This window comes from Nicotiana sylvestris, chromosome 6, assembly GCF_000393655.2.
Source record: "Nicotiana sylvestris chromosome 6, ASM39365v2, whole genome shotgun sequence".
Taxonomy (NCBI): domain Eukaryota; kingdom Viridiplantae; phylum Streptophyta; class Magnoliopsida; order Solanales; family Solanaceae; genus Nicotiana; species Nicotiana sylvestris.
Genome location: NC_091062.1, coordinates 143,454,978 through 143,475,092, shown reverse-complemented (window position 1 = coordinate 143,475,092; position 20,115 = coordinate 143,454,978). Strand labels below are relative to the sequence as shown.

Below are 20,115 nucleotides of genomic sequence, written 5' to 3'. Positions count from 1 at the left end.
TGTTACCTTGACACATTAAAATATATAAATAAGGCCAAATATTAAAAAAATAAAATTAATTCGTTCTTGATGGCATAAATGAAGGGTCACTTATTTTGGTAACGAGGGATTAGTTGAGATTCCAATTTTCAGGAAAAGTTACGTTGTTAAACCGGAGTATCGGCACAGCTAAACTGTGAAAACTAACACGTGGACGACAACTTTTGATGACACGAAATATCAGATCTAAGAAAACCTTATTTTATTCAAAAACCAAATATAGCCGTTACACAAAAGATTTTCCTCCAACGGCTATCTCTCCTTAATTCCCCTGCTGCAATCCTCCCCTTTATAGCTTATAGATTTGTCCATTGGCATTGTGTCTCACTGCAAATTCTGCTTTCTTTTCATATCATTCTCAAATTCTTCCATTTTGAATTCACACTCCTTTCTTTCAAATCATTCAAAATGAATGACCTTATGACCAAATCTTTCACAAGCTACGTTGATTTGAAGAAAGCAGCGATGAAAGATGTTGAAGCTGGTCCAGATTTGGAAATGGGTATGACCCAAATTGACCAAAATCTCAATGCTTTTCTAGAAGAAGCAGAGAAGGTAAAACTAGAAATGAATTCAATCAAAGATATCCTTCGCCGTTTACAAGACACCAACGAAGAAAGCAAGTCACTGCACAAACCCGAAGCTTTGAAATCTATGCGAAATCGCATAAACTCTGATATTCTAGTTGTGTTAAAGAAGGCTAGAGCTATTAGGTCTCAGCTAGAAGAAATGGACCGGTCTAATGCAATAAACCGGCGGCTTTCTGGGTGTAAAGAAGGTACACCGGTTGATAGGACACGGTCTGCTGTTACAAATGGGCTTAGGAAAAAGCTTAAGGAGCTAATGATTGATTTTCAGGGGCTAAGGCAGAGGATGATGACTGAGTATAAAGAAACTGTTGGGAGAAGATATTTTACTGTGACTGGTGAGCACCCAGATGAAGAAGTCATTGAAAAGATCATTTCTAGTGGCAATGGTCAAGGTGGTGAAGAATTTCTTTCTAGAGCAATTCAGGTATACCCAAAATAATGCCAAAAATATATGCCTTTTGCCTAATTTCTCTCTGTTTCTAGACCTAATTGATAAGGAAGATTCTTATAGCCAACCAAACTAAACTGAACTTTTGAAGCATAGTTGTTATTATTGTCATAAAGAATTATTGACTAACAAACTTTGGTGGGTGGGTTGCAGGAGCATGGGAGGGGGAAGGTATTGGAAACAGTGGTAGAGATACAGGACCGCCACGACGCGGCCAAGGAGATAGAAAAGAGCTTGCTGGAGCTGCACCAGATATTCTTGGACATGGCAGTGATGGTAGAGACACAAGGAGAGAAAATGGATGACATTGAGCACCATGTGATGAATGCAGCACAGTATGTTAATGATGGAACTAAGAATCTCAAGACTGCAAAAGACTACCAGAAGAGCAGCAGAAAATGGATGTGCATTGCCATTATAATTCTCCTAATTCTCATCCTTGTAGTTATCATCCCCATTGCTACCAGTTTCAGCAAATCTTGAAGTGTAGGCCCCATTGTGATAATCAGCTGTTATTTCATTCTTATATTCTTTTTTAGCAATTACTTTTTGTCACTCTCGTGAGAATTATGTATGGTTATGGTACAAGGCTGTTAGTATTACATATACCTTGTGACATGATGTAAGAACCTTTAATAGATTTTGCTTCAGAAACATTTTCTTCTGTTTTCTGAATTATGATACTGAATCAGTGTATATGTGTTTAATTTCTGAGACATGTTAGGTAATTTCTCACAAAGTTGCCAAACTATAGGGATTCATTGACATAATCTGGCTACATGGGATCCGACAAGATGCAAAAGCTAGTGAGAAAACTACAGTTTTTTTTGTCGGTCTTCTTAGTTGGGAGGACATTGTGGGAATTACAAATAGCTGGTTTGGCCAAGCCGTTTGTTTGGTCAAACGTTTTTTATTGTCAAAGATGAAAAGCTAGTGAGAAAACTACAGTTTTTTTTGTCGGTCTTCTTAGTTGGGAGGACATTGTGGGAATTACAAATAGCTGGTTTGGCCAAGCCGTTTGTTTGTCAAGTTTTTAAAAGAAAAAAAGAAAAACTTTTGAATAGAAGCAAAATCAATTTAGAAGTAGAAAAAAGTACTTTTTAAAAGAATACTTTCGAGAAAAATACACTTAACAGCCAAAGGATGTGGTGCAGCGGATTGGACTGCTCCTCCCTTAACCAGAGGTCTCGGGTTCGAGCCCTGGGTATGGGACAAATCTTTGAGGGAGCGCTTCCCCTTTAATGGGGCCCTACCCAGCGCGAATCCGGATATAATCGGGCTCCAATATAGGTACCGGACACCAGATGAGAAACAAAAAAAATACCTTTTTTAAAAGTTTGACTAAACACTAATTGTTGATCAAGACTTACTCTTACAAATTAATTGTTCAAACACAAATTATTTCTCACTAAAAGTATTTTTTTGCAGCATTTTTAAGAAAAATATTTTTTAAAATAAATTAATTTTTGAAGCTTGACCTAACAGACTTAATTTTTAATAAAGTATTCTACTACTGCCTAATTGTAGTAAAAATTGCATGGACACCCTATTTGGTCGCCCTATTTTAATTTATACTCGTTTTATTTTTTCGTTTGCAGCCGTACCCATTTTTTTTTGTTTGTTAAAAGCGTTTTAAAAAGATGATTTTGCCCTTCAGGACTACTGATAAAACTATAGACTGCAGGACAAAACTTCAGCATGTTTTGGCATGAAGTTTTAGCAAATGAACTAAATAACTTAAGCATGTTTAGTTTGAAGTTGTAGTAAATGAACTAAATAATTTAAGCATGTTTAATCTGAAGTTGTAGCAAATGAACTAAATAACTTAAGCATAATGAACTAAATAACTTAAGCATGTTTAGTCTGAAGCTTTAGCAAATGAACTAAATAACTTCAGCATGCATTAGCAAAAACTCATTAGAAAATTACATATTGCAAGACAAAAACATAAACATGTTTAGTCTGAAGTTTTCGCAAATGAACTAAATAACTTAAACATGTTTAGTCTGAAGTTTTAACAAATGAACTAAATAACTTCAGCATGCTAGCAAAAACTCATTAGAAAATTACATACTGCAAGACAAAAACTTAAGCATGTTTAGTCTGAAGTTTTCGCAAATGAACTAAATAACTTCAGCATATTTAAACTGAAGTTTTAGCAAATGAATTAAATAATTTCAGCACTCATGACAAAACTGTAGACTGCAGGATAAATAACTTCAGCATGCATTAACATGAAGTTTTAGCTTCAATGTTAAATAACTTCATGCTATATTAGCATGAAGTTTTAGCTTCAACATGAAACAACTTCATGCTACATTAGCATGAAGTTTCTGGTTTTTTGATAAAGTTGTTGCGAGGATAGGAAGGGATCTTTTATGATGAATGAGGTAGATCACGTGATTTATCAGGGGTGTAAGTGTCATATTATTACGATTTTTTTGTCAACTAGCTACCAAATCAGTAGTTTTTAAAAATATGATACAAGTTAAAATGTGACACAAATATAAAGTACGGTTGCAAATCCTCCCTAATTGCATGGTAATCTTCAAAAGATTGGCATAACATACTAGAACTTATGGCAATCCTCAATAATTAATGGGGCTAGAAAGGCCTCATTGACAACTAGAATTTTCCAATATTAGATGTGACCCCCCCCCCCCCCCCCAATTCAGATCACAGCGAGTGCTGAGTCCGGAACCCAATTGTGGTTCTTTTGGACTCAAAATACATAAATAGGTGAAAAAAAGATGACATTTTTATATATAGTGCCAAAATACTTGGCGCTATACATTAATCTTAACTGTGCCGTTAATGTATAACGCTAAGTATTTTGGCACTATATAGATAAAGCTGACACGCCCAGGTATAACGCCAAAATACTCGACGCTATATATAAAAAACTGATGTGCCCAGGTATAGCGTCCAGTATTTTGGCTCTATACTCCTTTTTCCTGGCCCCACCAATAATTCCTGACTTCAATAATTCAAAAGCGTATAGTGCCCACTTTTTGGGCGCTATATAATATAAATTTTTTTTTCCGACTAGCCATTTCCTATATAAAGAGGTTAGGATTGTATAGAAATTCATTCAAATTTTTTTTAACTCTTGTTGAAACGTTTATTGTTGTTAAATTCTCCAGCATTTTTTCATTATGTCTGAAGAGCGTAGAATAAAAGTTTCATTATATTGGGCGGGGGGGGGGGTGAGGTTATAATGGAGAATAACTCCGTGGGCTACAGTTTACCTGCTCGATGTCATGTTAAATTGCCACTTACAATGGAGTACGATAAATTGATATCGTTGTTATGCAAAAAAAAATGAGTGTGAGGAAACGTTCAGTGATACTTAAAGTAACCGGAAGATATCCGTATTCCGTCACTCCGCAAGGGGTTGCTTTTTACTCGGAGTTTAACATCGATGATGATGAAACTTTGAGTGATTTTCTGAGGACTCCGGACGAATGCCGGGAATTTCTTGTAATCACAATGTTGGAGATGTACGTGAAGGTCGAAGACGTTCCAAAAAATGAAGTTGTGCGTAGTAGAGACCCAGTCATCGGGTGGTTATTCTGGAGCAGTTTTTGCCGGACAGGTTCCAGATGAAAGAGTTTTCCTTGATTTAAACTTATCACCGCTGGCGAATGAGCAGCGAGAAAATAATTTATACCCTGCTTTCCATAATTCACAAGACGAGTGGTAAACTTCAATTTTCATTTGTGTTAATTATGTATATTTTTGGCGTATTGAATTTGTATTAACGCTCATATATTTAATAGGGGGTACCGACCGGATATGAATTTTATAAGTGGCCCATCCGGTAGTCATCACCTAATTGAAAACGTCCATCATGGAATTCCATCACATTACGACTTGTAAGTGAAGTGATATAGCCATATGGAAAGCATTTATTAATTCAGTAGCTTATATTTTTGTTGGTTGTGCAGTGAAAACAAGCAAGTTGAACCACCCGTACTCACTCAATTGACCGAAAACGACGTATTACATCGGGATCTGGCACAGATGCACAGAGTGAGGAACAAAACAGTGATTACGATAACAATGCCGATGAATACGGAGACGAGACACCCTTTCCTCGTGAGGATGGTGATGAGCAGGATGAGGAGGAAGGACCTGATTAGAAGAGAGACCCCCCTAGATGAAGACTGTACGAGTCCAAAGTGCCGTTTCATTCAAGGGAGATTCCTTACATTGATAACTTGCCAACCGTGCCGGATGTGGAAGCTCTTACAAGGGATTTTGATAAAATTCGGAGAGTAATGTGAGATGAGTCTAGACCAACGGTGCTTGCAAAGGGGATGCTTTTTCCTGATAAACCGTGCTTAAGCAGGGCTTGTAAAATACACAACATAAAAGAGTGTCGTGAGATGCAGGTATGTGAGTCAAGTCCGATGGTATACAAGGCTGTTTGCCGCAGGTGGTTTTGGCCATGTAATTGGATGTTGCGTGCGACCAAGAAGAAGACAGGTATGTGGAAAGTGGGTAAATACATTCCCACCCACACATGCGAAATGGACACATTCAACGGGAATCACTTCAACTTGGATATTGACTTGATTTCTCTTGTACTTATTCCGCACCTTGAAGCGTCCATAAGGTATAAAATCAAAGAGTGCATTACAGCAGTCCACCAGGAACATGGCCATACAATTACTAAAAAAAAGGCATATCTCGGGCGCAAAAGAGCGTTTGAAATAGTCTATGGTAACTGGGATAAGTCATTTGCAGATTTGCCTAGGTACATGGCTGCACTGCAGCAGTTTAACCCCGGGACGGTTGTTGAATGGAAGTTTGAGCGAATTTCAGGTAAACCAGAATATATATTCAATTATGTGTTCTGGGCATTTAAGCCAACAATTGATGGTTTTTCGCATTGCCGGCCTGTGATATCCATAGACGGAACTCATGTCTATGGAAAGTATGATATCAAGCTATTTATAGCTACGACAGTGGATGCTAATGGACAAATATTTCATCTAGCTTTTGCTGTTTGTGCCAATGAAAGCACAGAGACGTGGACGCTATTTTTGAACCACCTGAAAGAGCACGTTGTCAAACAGCATTCAGGTATTTGTCTAATATCTGATCGGCACGGTGGTATATTAAGTTCCGTGGAGAACTTGCCTGCATGGCAAGAACCTTATGCATACCACCGTTACTGTGTAAGGCACTCGAAGGCCAATTTCCAGAAGGCACATCCCAACAAAGATCTATATGATTTGATGTGGATGGCAGCAACAGACCACCAACAACATAAATTCCGGATGCATATGGATTCTATTAGACAAGAAGACGAGGCAGCCTATCGTTGGTTAATGCGACATGACCCTGAAAAGTGGACGTTGCATGCGGATGGTGGCAGGCGATGGAGAATTCTTACTACAAATGTGTCAGAGTTCTTCAACGGGTTATTGAAGTCGACAAGAGGATTTCCCGTCACAGCCATGGTGCGGATGTCGTTCAAGCAGATGGCGGAGAGGTTTATTGAACGGTCTGCAGCTGCAACAGAATTGATGGAGAGGGGTGTTGAATTTATGCCAGTGCCTATGAAGAGATTTGAGAAATACAGACGGCGAGCACATTGACATTCATTTTTGCAGTATGATAACGAAAGAGGTGTTTTTGAAGTTCGCACCGCTATCCATAATAATCGGGGTAATAATGTATATACTGTAAATGAATCTGTAAGGTTATGCTCCTGTGGGAAATGGTCCATCTACCACATGCCTTGCTCACATTCCATCAAGTGTTTTCAATGTGTTGGTTATGCGGAGACCAACTATGTTGATCAATAATATAGTGTTTCCAAGTACCTAAACACATATAGTGGTCAGTTGCAGCCAGTGGGTGCTGAGCATTATTGGCCTCCGAAACTATTTAAAATAGTGTGTAACAAGTCCTATTTGCGTAAAAGACAGGTGCAGAAGAGAACGCGTATACGGAACCAAATGGATGTTAGTGATACCGTTTATGCGCGCAAATGTGGTATATGCTCGCAAACAGGACACGACCGTAGAAAATGTCCTTTGGGTGGCAACAGTAATCAAGCTCGGGGTGGGTGTTCTTCTAGTGTACCTAACTACCCATGAGTTGATGTTGTAATAATTAGTTGTTATGTCTATGTTGCAAGATTTATGAAGTAAAATTATGCTTGTTAATTATGATTTGTACTTTCCCATTTTACTTATTTAAATAATAATTTAATAAAATTATCTGTATATTTATTATGCGTGTGTTGTCTTGTCGACATCATGATATTTAACACGCAAAATATAGCGCCATTAGATAGTACGTTATGTGTTTGTTGTCTTGTCAAACTGAAAAAGCTGACCAGCTAATATAAAGTTGTCTTGTCAACATCATGATATTTAACACGCAAAATATAGCGCCATTAGATAGTACGTTATGTGTGTGTTGTCTCGCCTATAAATAACGGGCTCATTGTAGTTATTTTGTATGCTCAAAATTTACTAAAAGCAAATATTTCATTAAAAGTAAGGTTTTTTTTTACTAAAAGCAAATATTTCACAAATGGCTCAACCTCTTCGTCCACCAAAGTGCAACTGTGGAAAAGCATGCTTGATTGAAAATTGCTGGGACGGTGGTGAAGTTGGACGCCGCTACTGTCATTGTATAAACCAGTTTTACAAGGTTCCCGGCGAACCTATTTGTGATTTTGAGGAATGGGTTGATGAACCATGTTATCAGGAATGTTACAGAGAACAACTGCAGTTTCTTCATAATATGTGTTTAAGACAACGGGAACATGAAAAAGAAAGCAATAGAATTATTGCAGACTTGAGGGCGAAACTGAAAGAGGTGGGAGAAGAAAAATGGAAAACACAATGGAATTGTGAAGCACAAAAGGAACGTAAAAAAAAATATAAACGGGAACTTGCGGAGGTAAAGGCGAAACTGAAAGAGGTAGAAGAAGAAAAAGAACAACTGGAAGAACGATTTAAGTGGTTGGAGCGAAGAATAAATGACAACCAGGGCTAAACATTGGCATGTATGTGTTTAGTGTATTTTTCATATTTCATGTATTTTTATTATGTTGGCCTGCTATGTTTGTGTTTGTGCTTGTGTTTGTGCTGTAGTAATGTTTTCCTTGTTTGTTTTACTTAATTTTATTTTAATTGAAGTGGAAGTTAAGTTTAAGTGTTTGTGTTGTACTAAATTTATTTTAATTGAAGTGGAAGTTAAGTTTAAGTACTTGTATTGTTCAAAATTTTATTTTATGAAACTATCAAACGAATGGAGAACTAAAAAAAGTAATGGACATATTCGATTAAATATTGTTGTTAATGTATACAAAAATATTGTTTACACCAAATAAAAAAAAAGGAAGGCCGAATCAATGTGTCCCGCATCCGGTGTGTCTCAATGCAACCGCTGGCCTGAGGCGCATCCCCTCCCGCCCGGGTACGCTATCAGGATCATCATCATCAAGTCATCTCCTTATAGCCGGATGCGGCGCAGGATGACATGTATTGGTGGTGCTGTCAGCTCCAGTAGAAGGCTACATAATAATATGAAACTTAGTATAGAAAACTACATAACAATTCACAACAATTTATATTGTCTTACCATCATCGTGTCTAGATCCTGAATGTAGTCATCTGTCGCTGCATCGCATGAAGCCTTAAAAAAGAAATTAATAAAGTTAAAGAAAATAAATAAGTTACAGTTAAAACAAATTCAAATTCAATACTAATAAACTCATACCTGCGCATGTGATGTGGAGCCATAACTCAGTCGGCGCCCACTATAAAAATCTCGGGTCAGTCGATCCTCAACAGTGGTAGACGGGCCTGGGAAGTATCTACCCCAATCCACTCCTTGAATATCCGAGCCCGTGATCAATAATTGACCCGATGGGTCACTTGCCATGGCACTAGAGTGCGATAAATTCCAAGGCTTTAAGACGACATGTCCGTCTCATGCATGCCACCTGCCATATCAGTAGCAACATCATTAGCAGGAGCCTCAACGCCCCCTTGCTGGGAACCACCTCCTCTCCTCCCACAACCACGTTGTCCGGTACCACCAGCTCTTCGGGCACCACCAGCTCGTTGGACACCACCAGCTCGTGGGATACCACGACCTCGATGGTACTGCGCTGGGTCTATATAATCAGCCTCGTGTGCCAAACGCTGATCCGATCGGGCTCGCTGTAGTGTCTGGGCAGCCACATCCATGAATCGATGACTATACTCCTGCATGGCCACAGGATCGTGGACATGACTCTGCATCTGCTGTCCCATATGATAGACGGTATGCAATCCAATCGCCTGCACAACGTAAAAAATATAAACTACATATTTGGCACTAAATTACAGGTATATAATTAATAATAATAGAAAACATACTAGGGCCTCGTGTCTCCCGGCGTATGGGATGTACCGATCGTATGCCTGATGAACTGGGTTCCCGATAAAAAGTCGGGAAATAGTGCGGTACCATGCCATATAACGTTGAATAGGAAAGTGCTGCGGAGGTGGGGTCAAGTCCCCTCGCCTGTCCCAAGTACCCAACTGCTCGTTAAGCCATGCCATAAATGTGTCGTCTACCCTAGACCGATCATCCCTCTCATAATGTAAAACATGCCATGCAGGCGGAGTCGGTATAGGCTGCGGCAGGCCAAACTAATAAAATACCCGCTCGGAGGCATGATGCTCGACAATATCGAGGCATATGAGCAGGACAGAATCCCTCCAACTATGTCGGCCGAACGTGCAATACGCTGGCAGGGTACCTATCACCTTATCACTGTACGACGTCCCAATGAACTATCAAATAAGAACACAAACCGTTAGTATGCGCAACACTAAGTTAATCTATAACAGGTAAGTTTAGTTAGATATTCACCTGTGCGTCCTCCAGCAGATCCAACACATCCCTGCAGAGGGGGAGATTATGATGGGCATCATACTCTCATGCAAGAGTACGACGCATAACCCACCTACAGGCTAGAGGGAGTTGCGAAATTTCTACATTAGCCGGTAGCTATGGTAGAGGTGGACGAAACTGCAGAAATTGCTCCCAGACCCAAACCTAACATACAAAGTTGACGTAAAGTATAAGATTAACTATAACTAGGTAGAATTGTAACAAATGGACATATTATTTGAATATGTTGTCACCTGTAGAAGCGACAGAAAGCCACCAACGTCTCTTTGTGTGCCGATGCAAGCCCGACACATCTGCCTGTACAAATATTAGATGACAGCACCACCCCAACTGTAGATGGCTGTATCCTCGAACCGGGCAATATGATGCAGAAAACGGAGGCTCACTAGGTTTCCCGAAGTGTTCGGGAATAAGACCCCCCCAAATAGAAGGAGCAACAACAGCCTCGTATATCGCTGTACATCCACCTCCGCTAACTCGTTGGTGATAGTATGGTGGATCTGCACCAGGTGGTCTCTAATGGGGACCAATTGCATACGATTGGACCCAGACTGTGACGACCCGACCCGTCGTCTCTTGAGTTACCATCCCATTTTCCCCATTTCCTATTTCTTTATGCTTCATTATCAGTGTTGGGTGTGAACGAGTTGATTTGGATTGGTTTTAGTAGGAAATGAGACACTTAGTCTCTTTAAGGAAGGTTTGTTTGGAAAAGTCAACCGGACGTTGACTTATGTGTTAGAGGGCTCGGATTTGAATCCCGATGATTCAGTTAGCTTTGGGGGATGATTTGTGACTTAGGAGTGTGATCGAAAGTAATTTTGGAGGTTCGATGTAGAATTAGGCTTGAATTGACGAAGTTAGTATTTTGACGAATTTTGGTTGATAGGTGAGATTTTGATCCGAGAGTCGGAATGGAATTACGAGAGTTGCTATAGCTTCATTAGGTGATTTGGGATATGTGTGCAAAATTTCAGGTCATTCGGACGTGGTTTGGTCGGGTTTTTGATCGAAAGTGTATTTCGGAAGTTTTTAGAAAATTAGGCTTGAATTCGATGAGTTTTGGGTAATTTGATGTTGTTTGAGGTATTTTGATGATTGGAAGAGGTTTGAATAATGTTATGAATTATGTTGGCATGTTTGGTCGGGGTCCCATGAGGCTCGGATAAGTTTTGGAAGAGTTTTTGGAAGATTTTTGCCGTTTGAGCATAAGCATGTAATGATCCAAAGGTCCATTTTTAGTTCTAGAGATCGAAATTTTATTTCGAGATTTCCAGAATTTAAATAATGAATTGTAGGAGTGATCTGGAAAGTTTGGTCTAATTTCATCAAGTCACGATTGGGTTTTTGACACGAAACATGAGTTAATTATTTAACGAGTGAAATGGATATCGCACTGAGCAAACAAGCTCTGAATTGAGTTTCAATTGAAGGACTATGTTCGTATCATTATTTGTGACTCATAGGAACAAGAATCATCGAATTCCAAGTTCGTATGATGGAGTTAGACCCATTTTAGTAAAAAGAAAAGTGCTGCAATTTCTTTGGCTGCTGCTGTATTTTTTAGCAGCGTGAACAGTAACCGCGCGTGAACAGTAACCGCTCAGGTGAACAGTGACCAAGCGCGTGAACAGTAACAGCGCGGGTGAACAGTACTTCCAAAAAATTTGAGTTTACAAAACAAATCATCCGCGATTTTGGGTCATTTTTCCTCCATGGTTGTCATTTTGAGAGCTTCTTGGTGGAGATTAAAGAGGGATTCAAGGGGGAACGACTTGAGGTAAGTTTCTTGGACTTAGAACTCGTTTTTATTATGAATTCCACCTAGAGATTCATGAAATATAAGCCTACAAATCAAGAACTAGGGCTTGAATTTTGAAACCAAACAATTAGGATTTGATGGGTCATTTGAACTCGGATTTGGGAGTTCTTGGTATGTATAGACTCGTGGCGAGACAAGGAATCCAGTGATGTTAATTTTTTGATTTTTCGAGACGTGAGCCCGGGGCTCGGGTTTTGTCAAATTCGTGAATTTTGATATTTTTCGATTGCTTTCGATTGGGTATTGTCTCTTTAGCATAATGCGACATATTCGTTGTGATTTTTGGCAGATTTGTCGCACGAGAAGGGTAATTTGAGAGGCAAGGGCATAGCGAGCTAGACTTTGACCATCTTGAGGTGAGTAATTGATGTAAATGATGTCCTGAGGTTTTGAAACCCCAGAATTTCACATCGTAACGTTATATTGAGGTGACTTGCACGCCGGATAACGGGCGTAGGGTAGAGCACCGTTGGGTATTGTGACTTGGTCCGTCCCGAGAGATGTTTTTACCGTGTTTTCTACTTGAACTAAATTGAGAATCATCCTTACTTAGATTTAATTGTTACATTTGGGCTTCTTGCCAATTATTTGAATCCTTCAAGGATTGATATCACTGTTTTCGCATATTTTGCATATCATTTGACCTCAGTCCAAGGTTTTAAATACTGTTTTGCAAACTCAGCCATATTTCTAAGATTTGAAAACTTAAATGATATTTCTAAATGATATTTCCGGCTGAGAACTACTGTTTTACAAATGCCCAAGGGGCTTATGATGATTTTTGGACTGAGCATGGATCGGGCTGTGCGCCACAACAGTATTATATTGATATTGAGGACGAGAGCCTGGTTGATTACATTGATATTGAGGCCGAGAGCCTGGTTGATTACATTGATATTGAGGCCAAGAGCCTGGATGATTATACTGAGATTGATATGAGGTCGAGGGCCTAGATTTGATTCCACGAGAAGGCTTGATATTGTGCTTGTGCTGTAGGAGCCCCTCCGGAGTTTGCACACACCCCCAGTGAGCACCATCGACGATAAATAAATGGATGGCTCGGGCTGCACGCCGCAGTGGGTACTAGAGTGTACCATTATATGCATTGCATTGCACTCATGCATTTGTTTTTATCTGTTATACCTGTCTCAGTATTTGGTACTCTGACTTAATTGACTTGTTGCTTCACTATTTGTTGTTCTAAACTGCCAGTTATAGTTTACTTTGTATTTTTCCATGATTTCTTATTCTCAGCCTTTATTTATGTTTATTACTCACTGGGTCGGAGTACTCACATTACTCCCTGCACCTTGCGTGCAGATCCAGGTACACCACAGGCTGAGTGAGGATTTGTTTAGCTGAACAGCAGTATCCGGGAGTATTGAGGTAGCTGCATGGCGTTCGCAGCCTTGATCTCTCCCCTCTATCTCTATCTTTTATTCCGTATTTTTCCTAGACAGACTTGTAATAGGTGAATATTCTGTATTAGAGGCTCATATTCGTGACACCAGATTCTGTTGGGCTATGGTGTGGTATTTTAATTGAACTTCCGCAGATTTTATTATTAATTATACACTTGAATGAAATGACTTAGTAAATTCTCTGTGATATTTATCTATAATCTGAATAAGAATTTGGGATAATGTTGTTGAATGGTTGGGCTTGCCTAGCAGTCTGTTGGGCGCCATCATGACCGGGGTTGGGGTCGTGACACAGACGCTACCTCCTCGTCCTCCGGCATGAAACCCGTGAGCATGTGCAGCATATCCCAATATGCCTGCCGCGAATAATATCTCACGGTCGTAGGCAGTAAAACTGGCAAGCCATCAGCGGACATGCCATATAAAATCTCAGCGTCCTGGAGTGTGATGGTGGCCTCCCCGATGGGCGGATGGAAAGTGTGCGTCTCCGGTCGCCTCAATCAAGGCCATGATCAAAGCATAGTCGAGCTGTACCCGACCAATCCTAATAATCCTATATAATCCTATCTCCTCCAGGTAATGGACCACGCGGGGAGGACTCAAAAACTCCAACAATAGATCCACTCTCCTGGCCTGGAAAGTCTGCGTAAGCAACTGTCCGTCCTATATATACTCGGATCGATGCTGGGGCTGTAGGGCTAAAAAATCCAACATCCGAGGGCCGGGATGTATAGTCGCGTCCATGTCGTCAACTGTAAATTCATATTTTTTGAGGCCCAGTGGTACCAAACTATCATTAATAATTATGTGTTTTTTTATAATTTAAATTTTTTTAATAACTTAATTGTACAAATTACTAATTATGTGTGTTGATACAATAATTAACTTAATTGTACAAAGTTTGCATTTTCAACTACCAGTATAAGATACTTAAACTAAAGGAATTCTAAGCTAAAATACTACACATTACTACGCTACAAGGCTCTAAATTTTACTACACTAAAAGGTCTACGTTTTACTACGCTTAAAAAGTCTAGATTTTACTACGCTAAAAAATAATCTAAACTAAACATAAACAACAAATAAATTTAATTGCAAATAAAACACAAAACGACATGAAAACACTTATATATAAATCAGGATATTAACAGACAAATTTATTTGACAAATTTATATATTTTTATAAAACACTAATACTAAATCCGGATAAATTTAACATGCTAGTTTCGAAAAAAAAAACACAAACCAAAATAGAACACATACAAATCAAATAATATGCATTATTATAAAAGTTTCAACTTAAAATAAACCGAAATACCTCGATTTAGAATTTTCGGAAAGCAAATAGATTGAAATTTTGACTCCGGAAGTGTGAATCAACAATAATACGAAGCTCTACTCGAATGTGGGACCTACGTTCTTCACCTTTTATGTGAAGAATCTTTTCATATCTTCTAGTTGGGAGTGAAGTAAATTTCATGTTGCGGTATGAGTACAGACTCAGGAAGATCAAGTGACTACGTAATGCTTATGGCGGTGGAAGGTATGCTGAAATGTTAGTTGGGGGCAAAGCAGGTGGGTCATCTCCTGCGGGGTGTTCTAAAGTTGTGTTATCCTTATGTTGTCTATTAGAATACCTCAATTGCAAGTTAATAAAATGTGTTGAAATCTAAATTGGATCGCCTAGAGAGTGGGCTTAACTGTTGTGTGAGTGAATGCGAGATTTGCAGAAGAGTTAAAAATTCTAAATGATTTGTGTTTCCACAAGCTTATGAAGGATCGAGTTTAATCTCACTATGGTATTGAGGCAACAATGGAGTATATGCGTTATGAGTATAGTATGTTGTGATCTATGGCTTCGAGCCAAGTTGGGGAGCTTGCTATTGGTTAGCGGATTATGCGGTTATGTACTATGTTAGTTCCGATTTGATGCATGCTGGTGAATCAATTCTGGTTGTGGAAATTGGGCCGAGAATGGCACGAGTGAAGGAAATTTTTTGACAAGATGTCATGAGCTCGGATGAGTAGGAGATAAGTTTCGATGTTTACGGTAAGTTGGTATTGTCTTCAGCGTCACCTAAGATCGGTGTTTTGTAAAAAAGGTTTTGCGTCCTGGTTAATAATTATTGATTGCTCTTTAGCGTTAGTGCGACCGGTGGTTTGTATGTACGCTCCAGATATTATGGTGGTAGGTTGTGGGAGTGTGTCCCACAGGAAGATTATAAGTGTGGCATGTGATCACTTGATTGATTAAAGATGTAAACCAAGTATGAAGTTTGCAACAGTGTGATGTTGAGTATAGTTTTCTATATGTTATTTTGTATGCCTTGCTTCCTGTTTTCTAAGGAAAGTCCGTATTAGTGCGTGGGATTGATAATTCCTTCCAGAGTTCATTTTTTTTTGTATCGCGTTCAAATTGGTAGCCTGTTGGCATATTGGGGCATCATATGTGGCTTTTGATTATGTCTGAGGTGACTTATTGCCTGGGCAGTTCGTAATGGGTGAGACGAGATCATTGAATTCGAGATCAGTGCAATCTAAGTATATGAAGTAAATTAAGGGGTTAAGACCATTGTTTGGTTCAGAATGAGGTGATAGTTCTTGCCAGAAGTATATACCCAATGAATTCTTGATTCAGCGGTGTTATAAATTTATACAGATCTCATCCGTCGTATCGGTATTGTAAGAATTTGAACAAGACCTATGTATGTCATGCAGAGCATGGGATATGTAATGATTTTTCTTCTAGATGGGATCAATGGAAGTTCTTGACTAATTGAGTATGTAAACGTTCATGGTTCGGAAAGGAGGTGAAGTCCTCATGTTACCTTAGGATGGTATGGTATATGCGATATGTTGTGAAGGGTTGAGATTTGCGTGTGTAAGGTTACAGTTCAGTTCTGAATGGAAATTCATAACATTCTTAGGCGGTACAGGCAGCTTTAGGTGATTAGAGAAATGAGCTTCAGATGATTAGTGTGAATGATCTTCAGATGATTAAGAAAATGGTATTGCTAATTGGAAGTGATTTGATGAGAGTATATGTCTCAGAAAAAGGTAATGTGATTAAACGGATGATATTTCGGTAGTATTGCGGCATGTTCTTGGTGGGTCCATTGGTGGTATTCGAGTTTACTTGGTAGCACAGGGAAATTTTGAGTATCTGTCGTGGAATGATTGGGTATCAAAGGTGTGCATATATTCGCACGGTGGAAACTGGAATCAGGTATGATGATTTGTGTGCATATGGAGTTGGAGACTGGGAGTTCTCATGTACAGGCTAGGTTGTGGTGGTGGATCGTGTGTATTCGGCACCGTTTAGCGGCAATCGGGATTTGGAGGCTCGAGTGGATCTTTGTTTGCTGGTATGTTAGATTTTGGATGTGATGTCGGAATTCAGACTGGTTGTCTTAGTGTTGAGTGATTCTGAACTATTGCGCTACGGGCAATACCGAAAATGCCACGGGTTGAGTGATGAAGTGCATTGGATTATGTTCTAGCAGAGTGGTTTATATTTCAAAGGACCAGCGGACGGTTGGGAAGGATTGCTTTCTTAATTGGGCATTCGTGATGGATGTCAGTGCAAATGTTGCTATCATTAATTCAATTCCGGTGTTGGGGGACTTTTCAGATGAGTTTCATATGGCTAGGCATGTCGCCGGGCGAGGTTGTTAATTTCGGTATTAATTTGGTGCCAGGCACCGGATCGTCTGGCTCCGATAGGAGTTGTAGTAGTGGAAGTCGAGCGGGATGAGTAATTGGGTGTTGCTCGGTGAATAACATACCGGTTATGTTCTATCAGGTTTGCGTGGTATGTGTTATTTGTTTCACCATGGGTGTAATGATTTTCTTTGGCTCCAGACATCAATTGAGCATGGTTGTCGATTTCAAGCATAGTGACTTGAGGTGTTTCCTGTGGAGTAGTATTTGGATAGGAACGCCCATTGTAGCAAAGCTGTGTGGAAACATGACATTGTGGGTCAAATTTGTGTGTCCTGTTTCTATGATATGAGATAGGGTCTCAGCCTTGTGTTGTGGCAGTACTGGTGAGTTTGAGGTACAACTCTCTCAGTTGAGTCATTTTCATGAATTGAGTATGTTCGGACCGTTTCTTATTGGTGCACGTATTATGCAAGTTGTGGCTTAGGCATGTATTGATGTGTCATGTCACCTGAGTAGTGTGTTTGGTCAGAAGAGATCGTTGAAATCATTAATGAATGCGAACGGATTCGATTTCAGTATGTGTGATGGGTAAATATTGAGGTTCGGTTCAAAATTTGCTATGGTAATTACCAGGAGAGAAATGACTTCATGAATGGTTGACATAGGAAATGGTTATGATTTATTGCGTGTTTCCTTTATCATTGGCAGTATGTGAAAGTGTTGGAATGAGGCTTTAGTTGTTAAGAGGTTTCCTATCGATATTCGATTATTATGTGCAGCTACTGTGAATAGAAATTATCGTTTCGAGTGTTTGAGTTATGTGGTATATCAGATAATTGCACCTGATGTTGCAGGTATGGGTTATTACAGCTGGTTCGGGCTTATTCTGAGTATGGATGTGAAGTTCTAATCTTGTGTATGATTTCGAAAGGTGCAGTGTGGTTCTATGGTTTATGGACTAGATGGATTGTGAAATTTCAGCTATGTTGTGTTATCGGACCTATGCGAGATAGGGTAGTGTGGGATCACCCACGTGTATATTCTTGGTAAAGTCGTTCAGCTATTGGTTGGCTTCTAGGACAACTCTGGGTACGCTCGAGGACGAGCGTTTGTTTAAGTTGGGGAGGATGTGACGACCTGACCCGTCGTCTCGTAAGTTACCGCCCCGTTTTCCCCATTTCCTATTTCTTTATGCTTCATTATCAGTGTTGGGTGTGAACGAGTTGATTTGGATTGGTTTTAGTAGGAAATGAGACACTTAGTCTCTTTAAGGAAGGTTTGTTTTGGAAAAGTCAACCGGACGTTGACTCATATGTTAGAGGGCTCGGATTTGAATCCTAATGATTTGGTTAGCTTCGGGGGATGATTTGTGACTTAGGAGTGTGATCGGAAGTAATTTTGAAGGTCCGGTGTAGAATTAGGCTTGAATTGGCGAAGTTAGTATTTTGGCGAATTCCGGTTGATAGGTGAGATTTTGATTCGAGAGTCGGAATGGAATTCCGATAGTTGCTGTAGCTTCGTTAGGTGATTTGGGATATGTGTGCAAAATTTCAGGCTATTCGGACGTGGTTTGGTCGGGTTTTTGATCGAATGTGTATTTCGGAAGTTTTTAGAAAATTAGGCTTGAATTTGATGAGTTTTAGGTAATTTGATGTTGTTTGAGGTATTTTGATGATTGGAAGAGGTTTGAATAATGTTATGAATTATGTTGGCATGTTTGGTCGGGGTCCCATGAGGCTCGAATAAGTTTTGGAAGAGTTTTTGGAAGATTTTTGTCGTTTGAGCATAAGCATGTAATGATCCAAAGGTCAATTTTTAGTTCTAGAGATCGAAATTTTATTTCGAGATTTCCTGAATTTAAATAATGAATTATAGGAGTGATCTGGAAAGTTTGGTCTAATTTCATCAAGTCGCGATTTGACACGAAACATGAGTTAATTGTTTAACGAGCGAAATGGATATCGCACTGAGCAAACAAACTCCGAATTGAGTTTCGATTGAAGGACTATGTTCGTATCATTATTTGTGACTCATAGGAATAATAATCATCGAATTCCGAGTTCGTATGATAGAGTTAGACCCATTTTAGTAAAAAGAAAAGTGCTGCAATTTCTTTGGCTGCTGCTGTATTTTTTTAGCAGCGTGAACAGTAACCACACGTGAACAGTAACCGATCGGGTGAACAGTGACCACGTGCGTGAATAGTAACAGCGCGGGTGAACAGTACTTCCGAAAAATTTGAGTTTAAAAAACAAATCATCCGCGATTTTGGGTCATTTTTCCTCCATGATTGATTATTTTGAGAGCTTCTTGGTGGAGATTAAAGAGGGATTCAAGGGGGAACGACTTGAGGTAAGTTTCTTGGACTTAGAACTCGTTTTTATTGTGAATTCCACCTAGAGATTCATGAAATATAAGCCTACAAATCAAGAACTAGGGCTTGAATTTTGAAACCAAACAATTAGGATTTGATGGGTCATTTAAACTCGGATTTGGGAGTTCTTGGTATGTATAGACTCGTGGCAACACAAGGAATCCGGTGATGTTAATTTTCTGATTTTTCGAGACGTGGCCCGGGGCTCGGGTTTTGTCAAATTCGTGAATTTTGATATTTTTCGATTGCTTTCGATTGAGTATTGTCTCTTTCGCATAATGCGACATATTCGTTGTGATTTTGGGCAGATTCATCGCACGAGGAGGGTAATTTGAGAGGCAAGGGTATAACGAGCTAGACTTTGACCGTCTAGAGGTGAGTAATTGATGTAAATGATGTCCTGAGGGTTTGAAACCCCGGAATTTCACATTGTAACGCTATATTGAGGTGACTTACACGCCGGATAACGGGCGTGGGGTAGAGCACCGTTGGGGATTGTGACTTGGTCCGTCCCGAGAGATGTTTTTACCGTGTTTTCTACTTGAACTAAATTGAGAATCATTCTTACTTGGATTTAATTGTTACATTTGGGCTTCTTGCCAATTATTTGAATCTTTCAGGGATTGATATCACTGCTTTCGCATATTTTGCATATCATTTGACCTCAGTCCAAAGTTTTAAATACTGTTTTGCAAACTCAGCCATCTTTCTAAGATTTGAAAACTTAAATGATATTTCTAAATGATATTTCGGGCTGAGAACTACTGTTTTACAAATGCCCAAGGGGCTTATGATGATTTCTGGACTGAGTATGGATCGGGCTGTGC

General features: G+C 39.5%; 1 protein-coding gene across 1 annotated transcript; it reads left to right on the top strand.

Annotated features, from left to right (window-relative positions):
• The first annotated feature begins 357 nt into the window (after positions 1–357).
• LOC104222924 (syntaxin-related protein KNOLLE) lies at positions 358–1,760 on the top strand. Its single transcript, XM_009774253.2, has 2 exons — positions 358–1,053; positions 1,231–1,760. Exons 1-2 carry the CDS (start codon positions 448–450, stop codon positions 1,558–1,560), a joined length of 936 nt encoding a protein of 311 aa, XP_009772555.1. The 5' UTR covers positions 358–447; the 3' UTR covers positions 1,561–1,760.
• Positions 1,761–20,115: the final 18,355 nt, after the last annotated feature.